This window comes from Dama dama, chromosome 9, assembly GCF_033118175.1.
Source record: "Dama dama isolate Ldn47 chromosome 9, ASM3311817v1, whole genome shotgun sequence".
NCBI classification, from domain to species: Eukaryota; Metazoa; Chordata; class Mammalia; order Artiodactyla; family Cervidae; genus Dama; species Dama dama.
The window spans coordinates 95,470,729-95,481,730 of NC_083689.1; the positions used below are offsets into that span (position 1 = coordinate 95,470,729).

At 44.0% G+C, this 11,002-nt stretch overlaps 1 protein-coding gene across 11 annotated transcripts in view; it reads right to left on the bottom strand.

Annotated features, from left to right (window-relative positions):
• Window positions 1-10,852, bottom strand: part of MCTP1 (multiple C2 and transmembrane domain containing 1) — a 556,529-nt gene extending 545,677 nt beyond the window's left edge. For all 11 annotated transcript variants that reach the window (XR_009694230.1, XM_061152022.1, XM_061152019.1 and 8 more), the window contains exon 1: window positions 10,115-10,852. Coding sequence is in view for 10 of the 11 variants with exons in the window: in XM_061152022.1 (XP_061008005.1) it covers window positions 10,115-10,852 (738 nt within the window). In the remaining variant the exon portion in view is untranslated. The remainder of the gene's footprint in view (window positions 1-10,114) is intronic.
• Window positions 10,853-11,002: the final 150 nt, after the last annotated feature.

The following is an 11,002-nucleotide window of genomic DNA, read 5'->3' on the forward strand; positions in this document are numbered from 1 at the left end:
AAAATATGACACAAACAAACATATATGAAACAGGAACAGACTCACAGACATAGAGAACAGGCTTGTGGTTTCCAAGGAGGAGGGAAGGATGGATTGAAAGCTTGCTGTTAGCAGATGCAATCTGGTATATATAGAATGGATAAACAACAAGGTCCTACTGTATACCACAGGAAACTATATTCAATATCCTGTGATAAATCATAATGGAAAATATGAAAAAACATATATATAACTGAACCAGTTTTACAGCAGAAATTAACACAACATTGTAAGTCAACTATACTGCAATTTAAAAAAACTTTTTTAAAACAGTATCACAGTAAGTAAGGGGCAACTGGGCACCCAAGGGCCCAGCACCCTCAACCATGTTGCATACATGCAAATTCAAAACTTAACCTTCCCTCTCCCTCCCAAAGGAAAATACTTTTTAGTAAAAGCATTTCGAACCAGAACAAGGAAAAAATCAAAATGTAAGTAAGGAATGTGCTGTGATTTATTCCTTCCACTCTCCCTTTTCCTGAAGGTCCCATCACATCACTGGTCTTAAAAATCTGTCCATGTCCCCCTCCCCAGGGTCAGTCACCCGCCAACTTCAGGCTCTAATGACTGTCCTGGCCTCCGAGAAGTCGCCTGCCCTTGTTGTGACTTCATCCTTCCAAGACTCAAGTCTCCCTGCTCAAATGCCTCTGGGGCCCTACATAGACTCGCTCCTCAACCCTCAGAGTTCCCACACCTTCATTTGCACCTTCATTTCCCGATATCCCCACCCAACACCCTAGGCTTCAGTCCCACTACTGATGCCCCATTTCCTGAATTCACAGGGCACATGTTCGCCTGGGAGCACCCTCAAATTGCTGCCACCCAACCAGCTCCTCACCTGCACCACACCCATGCCGTCTCTTCGGCAGATGCTACAATTTCCCTGCTCTCTGGGCCCACCCCCACCCATGTCTTTAAGGACTGCAGTTCAGTTTAGTTGCTCAGTCGTGTCCAACTCTTTGTGACCCCATGGACTGCAGCATGCCAGGCCTCTTTGTCCATCACCATCTCCCGGAGTTTACTCAAACTCATGTCCATCGAATCAGTGATGCCATCTAACCATCTCATCCTCTGTCGTCCCCTTCTCCTCCCACCTTCAATCCCTCCCAGCATCAGGGTCTTTTCTAATGAGTCAGTTCTTCGAATCAGGTGGCCAAAGTATTGGAATTTCAGCTTCAGCATCAGTCCTTCCAATGAATATTCAGGACTGATCTCCTTTAGGATGGACTGGTTGGATCTCCTTGCAGTTCAAGGGACTCTCAAGAGTCTTCTCCAACACCACAGTTCAAAAGCATCAATTATTTAGTGCTCAGCTTTCTTTATAGTCCAACTTTCACATCCATACATGACTACTGGAAAAGCCATAGCTTTGACTTGATGGGCCCTTGTTGGCAAAGTAATGTCTTTGCTTTTTAATATGCTGTATAGGTTGGTCATAGCTTTTCTTCCAAGGAGCAAGTTTAATTTCATGGCTGCAATCACCATCTGCAGTGATTTTGGAGCCCATAAAAATAAAGTCTGTCACTGTTTCCACTGTTTCCCCATCTATCTGCCATGAAGTGATGGGACCAGATGCCATGATCTTAGTTTTCTGAATGTTGAGTTTTAAGCCAACTTTTTCACTCTCCCCTTTCACTTTCATCAAGAGTCTCTTTAGTTCTTCTTCACTTTCTGCCATAAGGGTGGTGTCCTCTGCGTATCTGGGGTTACTGATATTTCTCCCGGCAATCTTGATTCCAGCTTGTGCTTTTCATCCAGCCCAACTTTTCTCATGATGTACTCTGCATATAAGTAGGACTGCATCCATCAATTAACCACCTCTTTTCCTTTAATTTCAACCTCTCCCTCTCTACAGGCTCTGACACTTCAACCCCCTGAGGTGATCTCCACTGGAAACAAAACCAACAGCCTGCCCAGATCCCATCCCAGCATGGTTCTTGTGCTCTCAGCACCACTTTCTTTTCCCCCCAGAAGAGCCAAACTGCTTGACCCGCCTCCCTGTCCCCCCTCCTGTTTCCACACACCCCTCAACCTGTTGCATTCCATCTTCCATCCCACCACTCCTGACGCTGCTATTCTGTGAAATGTATCCATACCCAATGTGTCCAGGTAACATTCTCCTGGCACTAGGAAGGGAGAGGCGAAGTCAAACATGAACTCTCTGAGTCAGAAGTTCAAGCTGGTAGCTAAATTCAGCCCAGAAATATATTTCATTTGATCTGCGTTGCAGTTTAAAAACAAAATGAACTATTTGCCCAAAACGCAAGATTCTGGGGCCATCACACAAAAATCCAGACTTTTTTTGGCTTCTATTAAAGAATCTAGAAACTCTGGCTGCACTGCTTCTTTCAGTGAATGATAATGATCAGCTGGAGGGAGAAGGAGCTGCCCCTGGAATGGAGCCCCTGGCGCCTTCCTTCAGTCACTGCCGGCCCCAGCTCCTGCGCGCATTTACTTTGATGGCCCCTGTGGGTAATGGAGTTTGAACACGTGCTCCAGATCACTGCTGTCCGATAAAATAAAAATGTGGCACACACACAACTGAAAATTTTCCAGCAGCCACTCTTTTTAAACGAAAAGAAATGGGTAAAATTAACTTTAATAATATATTTTATTTAATCCAGTATATCCACATTACTATTTTCAATGTGCAAGTGATATAAGAAATTAGTAGTAAGATATTCTACTTCCTTTCCTTTGAGCTGAGGCTTCAAAAATCTGGTGTGCGCATTACACTTTCCACATCTCAACATGAACTAGCCACTTCTCCAGGGCTCAGTAGCCAAGCGTCTCTGCCATATGGGATGGCACAGCTCCAGATGCTTAGATTCTGTGGTTGTTATTGTTTAATCACTAAGTTGTGTCTGACTCTTCCGCAGACACATGGACTGTAGCCCACCAGGCTCCTCTGTCCATAGGATTTTCCAGGCAAGAATACTGGAGTGGGTTACCATTTCCTTCTCCAGGGGATCTTCCCAAACCAGGGACTAAACCCACGTCTCCTGCGTTGCAGGTGGATTCTTTAGCACTGAGCCACTGGGAAAGCCCCAGATGCTAGTGGTTAGTTACAAAAATCACCTTGCAATCAGAAATAGAGAAAACGCTAAGGAGAAAGGGAAAACAAGTGGGGCTAAGGAAAAGAGGGATGATGTCAAAGACTGGGTGAGAGTTAGAAAACAGAAGAGTAAGCAGGGACACAGAGACAATGAACAGCCCCGGTCCAGTCCTCCAAGGGAAGAAACACCCTTGATAGGCAAAAGCCGTTGACAGGCAATGCTGATTTTCTGAAGGAGGCTTTGGTGTTCTAAAAATAGGCTGAACATTAGACAGGTGGTCACTATGAAAAGCAACTGGCAGACGGTCTGAACCCCAGTTCACACACTTGGCACCTCAAGAGGCAGCAGAATGAGTCAGGCTAATGAGGGCAGGATTCTTGATCAAGATGGGATTTTCAATCTAGTTAAAGCAAATGGAGCTGAGGAGAAATGCAACGAAGCAGGCAGCAAAGTGATCTTGAGCTAACAGCCAAGAGGAGTTCAAGACTCAGAGATCGTGAGGCAGGACATGTCAAAAGGCATCAGTGAACCAGACGTGGGGGTGTAATTTTAGAGGCCAAACATGGAGACTGGGGTGCAAAACAGATAGCCGGGGTCAGAGATCAGCAACAAGAAAACGCATCCCCGAGCCAGGCACCTCAGAAGCAGAAATCGCTCCCCCATCGCCATGTGAGCACACTATGGTGGTCATATCCTCCCTGTGCCCTCAGATATGAACCAGAATTAAAGCACAGGCTGGGAAAAGCCAACCCAGCAGCTGAGAGAAGAGGGGAATGTCAAAGACGTTTGCCAGGCATAGAAGGACTTGGAAACAAGAAGGCAAGAAGAATATCTTTCTACAACCATAAAGTGATTTTGAAACTTCTCCAAGAGAACTTATCTCTGAACTGCTCCAGCCCATCCATTCATGCCTTCATTCATTCAGCAACAGTTTAAAACGGTAACGTAAATGGTAACGGTATAAATAATGGTATAAATAACAGTATAAAATGATAATCCATTTTACAATGCTGATTCCATAGGTCCACTGTCCTAAGGCTTGCCAAATTCTACTCCAGCAGTGCAAAATAAGGTGAGATTGCTAATACTGAAGGGGCCTCTCTAAATACAATCCATAGGATTAGGAGGCTTGCCTTGATCCTATAATGTCCATAGTCACATCTATCATGTGTCATAATTTTCCAGATTGGCTAGGACCAAAGAGAATGGGAAATAAGGCTGATGTAAAACATCTCAAAAGAGATTTCATAGGGAAATTGTTCTCTCAAGAACATAATATGCAAGACTTTTAAATCTCATTATAATGAAAATGAAGTTTTCATGTTGCTTGCATTCAGAATAATATTAAACATGAATATTTGGAGACACTGGGGAAATTGTGGCCTGCTATTTTGCGGGAAAAAAAATTCTAAGAAACTGGTATACATTGGAGGGGGAAATATATTTGCATACAATCTTGAATTGTTGAGGTTTAGTAATTACTTTTCACACCTGATTTATAAAAAGCAACGTAAACTAGAAGAAAAGGTTGATAAGGACAAAGACATTTAGATAGCACATAAAGCTCACCATGCAGGGAAAAAGGTAATAGTTTCAACGGTACCAATAAAATCCACAAATAAAGACAGTAAAGTTTATTTGACAAGTGAGAAAAATGACTTGAAGAAGAATGTCTCATACTTTTCAATAATTAACTTCACAGGAAGATAAGCTTATCATAAACAGGTATGTTTTGCACTATATTTTCATGGAAACAAGCAAGCTTACCTAAAGCAAGTTAAAACAGTATCTATTTCATTCACAAAAAACAACCCCCACCCCCAAAAAAGCCAGTATTCAAATAATGGCCCTCAGTTATTAAGAAAAGGTTTTATTTAGGATGCTTGGTTTATTGAGGCAGGGAAATATACAGTTTTTAGTAAGTTTTCCAGGAAAATTAATAAATCAAAGCAAAAAAGCTTCAGATTTCAAAAAATTAATTTCTGCTACTCTAAAATAGATGTCTGCTACAAAGCTATAAATAACTACGATTTAACTTAAAAATCCATTACCCTGACTTCTGAATCTGTATATTTTGTCAATGCTTCCAATGTTATCTACACATACTCTTGTCATCAGTCTAGAGTTGGCAAATATTTTGATAATCGATACAAGTGAAAAAAATCATACTACATGTTACCTTGTGCCAAATATATATTATTAACCTTTAATTTTGTGAAATCATCCCCTATTTCCAAACAATGGGGCAACAGAAAACAAGGAGGAATATTTGTCCTATTTTCTTTACGAACCTGTTACTCCTACTTTATCCCTCAAAGTATTTATTCACTTTTTCATGACAGTGTGCACATATTTGCCAAAAGTTATATAAGATTTTTTTCATTACTATTTAAAGAAGCTGTGATGTCACCAGTACTGCCTGGGTTAATTTTAGGCTACTTTGCCACCACTACAAGGAAAATAATTTACATCAAAGGACCAGCAAAGCCCCTGCTGATTTTTTTCAGCATCCATTTACTTGCAATGGTGGCAGTGGCAAAACTTTAATAAACCATTCAAAAATAATAACAGCACACAACTGCTAGTCTTCATTGAGACAGGTTTCAAGCCCATTTCAATTAACATCTACCTGATAACACTTGCATTTATAAATACAAGATCCGTGTGTATGTGTGTGTGTGTTAGTCACTCAGACATGTCAGACTCTTTGCACCCCCCATGCACTGTAGCCCACCAAGCTCCTCTGTCTGTGGGATTCTCCAACCAAGAATACTAGAGTGAGAAGGATTCCTTTCTCCAGGGGATCTTCCCAACCCAGGGATCAAACCCTGGCCTCCTGCATTGTAGGCAGATTCTTTACCGTCTGAGCTATCAAGGAAGCCCACAAGATCCATAGCTCTACACAAATTCACCAGATACACCTGATATTGAAAGGGTTACAGGAAACAATTCCGCTCCAAAGCAAAACTATCATTCCATCTAGCCCTTTCTCTGGAATAACCTGATGATGCCAATATTTTTCAAGAATGCAATCACACATTGAACTGTACATCCTGCTCCAAAATGTCCTGAGATCTAATCCTCACACTTTCACTTTGAAAAAGCTTTGGAAAAGCTGCTAACACTCCTTTTAGGAACTTATTTTTTAGATTACTAGGGGGCTTTTAGTAGTTTTAATTATTTACATTAATTTTTTAAATTTGTGTCTTTCCCAAGTCTCAGTCATGCTATTTTAAGTAAGATTAAAGACACCTAAAAAATAGATAGCAAAAATTACCCAAATCACATTTTTAAAGTCTTTAATACAGACTTTATTTAAATGATCAGATAATTAATAAAGCCAGATTTACTTCACGTCTAGACTTAATCTTAGAAAAGTATCTTCCACTTTTTATTGGAGCTTTCCTATGTAATTTAGAAATTTTATCACAAGGAACAGATATTCTTCCTACTGTGTTTTGAAACATTTCATATCCTGAATATTTTACTCACTTTTTTCAAAATAATTTTTACTCCTCTATGAAAGCAATTTTAACAAAATGAATTTGAAAAAAGTAAAGGATTAACATTCATAAACACTGCAAACTTTTGTCGAAACACTTAAAAAACGCAACATATTCATGCCTCACTCTTTAACGGACTTTCTGACTCCAGCGAAGTATAATTTTAGTAACTCATCAAGACAGAATACATAAAATTGGCACATTTTTGATATGCACACAAATTGAGAAAGCCTCTTTCCCAACTGTGTTGCAGAAAATGAAATGCATCTGGTATGACAATATGGCCCAGCACGTGAACTAGAATCAGTGGGAAGAAAGGGGTTTCTTTCTTTTTTTTTTTCAAAGCAGAACCTTTTAAATAATGCACATGCCCGGACAGCAAGGCGTTATTAAGCCTGCTAAACTGTGTTTCAAAGGTATATTTGACTTAAAAAAAAAAAAAAAGAAAGAAATACAATAGCAAGAGGGCTGGCAGGGGCAAGGGAGGTAGACTGGTTTGTTCATTTGTAATTATTATACAACAGGGACTTCCAAATCTCTTTCCCAAGCAGTCCAAAATGATTTTTTTGCTTTTGCACCGTATCTCCACCCAGTCTCAGCGTATGTGCACATATGCTGTTGGGGCCTCGTGCTGGGCTGGGGGGTGGAGAGGTGGGGAGAGTGTTGGAGAACATGGCTAATGCCAGGAGCAAGCAGAGAACAAGAGAAAATTTGAGTAACCTGCTTTCTTTTGCAACGAATTTTCTTTTTTGAGAGAAAGGGCTTTTTCTCTAGGCAATCTGAAGATGGATTTAAGGCTTTTAGCATCTTGTCTTTTATGTGTTCCCATCTGTGCTTACGAACTGCGAATAAAACTGAAATCTGCATGTGCGACAATCTCCCTCCCCATGCCCAAGTGTCTTCAGTGAGGAGGTGCAGGGAGAGAAAAGAAAGATCCCAGAGGCAGGCTGGAAGCCTGGGAGGGCGCTGCAGAGTCATACCTACTCCTGGACCCCTTAAGGAGTCCTCTTCCAGTTCCAGCTTCCAGCTCCGTTACTTCCTCCTCTCTAGAGGGGTGAGCCCGTTTCCTAGAGTTGGGCGAAGATGCATTTAGGAGACTGAGGAATCCTATCAGTGCATTAGTGAAAGAATGTTGCTAAAAACTGGATGTGGGACTCATAACAGAAAACTGTCCACTTCTCAGGGTACAAGGCTTCCTGGGCAGCAGATGCAGCGAATCCACAATAAAGCCTCGGGGCCTATTTTCCTGTCCACACTCCACCTATCACTTACGCTTTGAAAGACAGTTTAGCCCTTGTATTCCTCCGATGACTGCACTGACATACTGGTTCTTTATAATGAAAAGCTTCTTTAGAACTATAGATGGTATGATCAATAATGTCATTTGTAAATGTGATATAAAAGATACAAAACGATGTACTACAGAGAACAAAGAACAAATTAATTCAGCTAATCAATCACAGAACAGATTCTAGGAAACCGGAATGTATTAATGGGCAAACTTACAAGCATTAATCAATAGGACTCAAGTTATCTCAGAGGCACACGAAGTTTTAAAAGTGGTCAAGCGTAGCTGTAGTGATGGAAAAACATTTTAGAGAATGACAACACTTCTTTTTGTCATATGTTAACCAGGTGACCTTGGAAAGATTCTTCAATTTCTTTGAGCATTGATTTCCTAACGTATAAAATAGCAACAAGAACGTCTATCATATAGGGCAGCTGTAAGGATTATATCATGTTAATGCCCAGAATATTGTGAAGACACAGGTAATAATGTTTGCTTCATATTCTCTCAAATAGGTTTTTTGGTCTTGTGTATAGAACATTCATATTTAAATAGCAGTATTTTTCAAATAAAGGTGATCGTGTCTGAAAATCTTTTGATAAAACTAAATTTAGAGATTAATTCTGAATTCCTTTCTATTGCTGTGAAAATATCTTGGTTCAGTGAACTCCAAACTATTCAGTAAGGGAACACTTGCAGAAATATGGTGTCTTTTTAAATAAGTTTTGATCATAAAAGTTAATAAAAACAAATGTAAACAAGTACCCCAGCTCTAAAATTCTTATACATTAGGATTATGTACACACTCAAAAATAAATACTTAAAAAATATATAGTATTCATCTACACTGAATTTAAAGCATCTTTCTAAAACCACCTCATTTTGGAACCATAAACAGGAGTTCTATTCAATTCTCTTTCAAGACAAAAAGGAAAGGTAGGTTCATTTAGGCTTTTTGTCAATATTAACTCTGCCTACTCCTCTGAGAATACCTGAAACCTTATTCTAAACCATCAGGTGTTTTCTAGAGCATCAGTAACATCAGATTATTGCAAGCAATTGTGTTTTATGAAACAACAAAACATACTAGTATTCCGATTTACTTTCTGATTACACTAATACATTAGCCAATAAACTTAAAAACTTTCAACTGAAAGCCCATCTATTCCCATATCCTACCCTTCAACGCACGGCCTTATGTTTTTTGAGACCCAACTTTTAATCTAATTAAAGTTCTACTGTATATGTCACTAACCTAACACCTAATCAGTCAAGATAATGAGAATTTAAACAATATAAGATGTATTGGGAGAAAAAAAGTTCTTTAGGTCCCTGGCAGAATCCAACTTTCAAAATGCTTGCTAGTATGACCACGATTTGATAAACATTTACAAAAGGCAAACACCGCCTCTACAAAACCGAGAGAGTAAAAGCCGCAGCTCAATGGACCGTTTTACAGATTTTTACTTGACTATTGCCTGACCGAAGAGTCAACGTGGTGGACAATGCAGCATAAGTTGAACGCAACTACTTTAGATGATTATAAACCAGAAAAGGCCGTGGGAACACCTGTGTGACTAACTCGGGAGAGACACGCTGTCCAATTGTTAGAAGCGATCCACTCGCAGCAGGAAGTTTTGAGAAGGGAGGGCGGGAAGATGAAGACTTCTGTTTAAAGGGTCTCCCCAAGACATGACCTCACGTTTGCCATCAAGTCGCCTCTTCGCATTTCTAATTTTCCCTGCAAGTGTGTTGGGTGTGCTTGCTTTTCTTTGGACAAGATGAGACTTAGCTAGATCCTTTAAGGGGCTCTCCAAAAAGTGCGCATTTTCTGTCTAACCTTATTTCTCTCCTACTGTGCTGTGCTTAGTCGGTCCGTCCTGCCCAACTCTTTGCTACCCCATGGACTGTGGCCCGCCAGGCTCCTCTGTCTGTGCGATTCCCCAGGCAACAATCCCGGGGTGTTGCCATTTCCTTCCCCAGGGTCCTCTCCTATTGGGCTACCATTAACACTTCCACTTACATCTGCAGCTGAGAAAGCGACCCAAACAAGCTTCTAGCAATAGGTGTTCTTTCTGTCCAAAGTCAAGTCAGAACTTTTCTCTCGCGCTGGTCGAGCCGCAGCACCCCTACCCGCCCCCTCCCGGCCACTCCCGGGGTCCCGATCGCCCACCGCTGGAGGCGTGGCCCGCGCGCCCCTGCTCGGGCCGCGCCCACCTGTCACTCACCCCGCTGCTGCCGCGCTCCGGGCCCTTATCCGAGGTCCGCGGCTCCGCTGGGCTCGGGGCTGGCTCAGCGCGAGGCGGCGGCGGCGGCGGCTCCAGCAGCTGCTCCAAGCAGGCGGTGCCCGGCAGCGAGGAACTCTTCTGATGGCACAGGTGCGCCGCGGTGCCCCGACGCCGCGCGCCCTCATCCCGGGCGCGGTCCCCCCTCGGGGGCGGCTGGGGCGAGGAGGACAGCGAGGATGAGGCGGAGGACGAAGAGGGAGCCGAGTCCGGGGAGCGCCCGCCGGGGGGCGTCGCTCCGGCGGCGGTGGCGGCGGCGGCGGCCCCCGGCCCCTTCCCCGCGGGAAGCAGATGCCCGCGGATCCGGCGGCGCAGTGTGGACCCCGGCTCGGCCCGGCCGGCGCTGCCGGGCTCCAGAGGCTCCGGCGACGAGCAGCACAGGTTGGGCTGCGAGGAGGAGAAGACGCGGTCCAGCACTTGCTTTCGTTTCTTGAAGCCGCTCCACCGGCTGCCCGCGCCACCCAAGCCGGCCGGGGCATCCCGCCGGCCCCCCGGGGGCGGCGGGGAGGGCGACGGGGTGTCCGCAGTGCGGCGCTCGGGGCCCCCCGCACGCGCGCCCCCGCCACCCTTGCTCTTGCCCACCCCCAGCTGCAGGTTCTTCCAGAACCGGGCCTGGAACGAGGAGGACGCCGCCGCCACCGCCGACTCGGGCGAGCCCGCCGCGGCCGCCCGGGGCTCCATCCTCCTCCCCGCGCTCCTCCTCTCCCCTCCTCCTCCTCCTTCTTCTCCGCCCTCTCGGGCTGCGCCTCCTCCCGGAGCCCCGCGGCGGCGGCGGCGGCGGCGGACGCAGCAGCACCAGCCGGGAGTGACCGGCGGCTTCGGGCCAGCGCG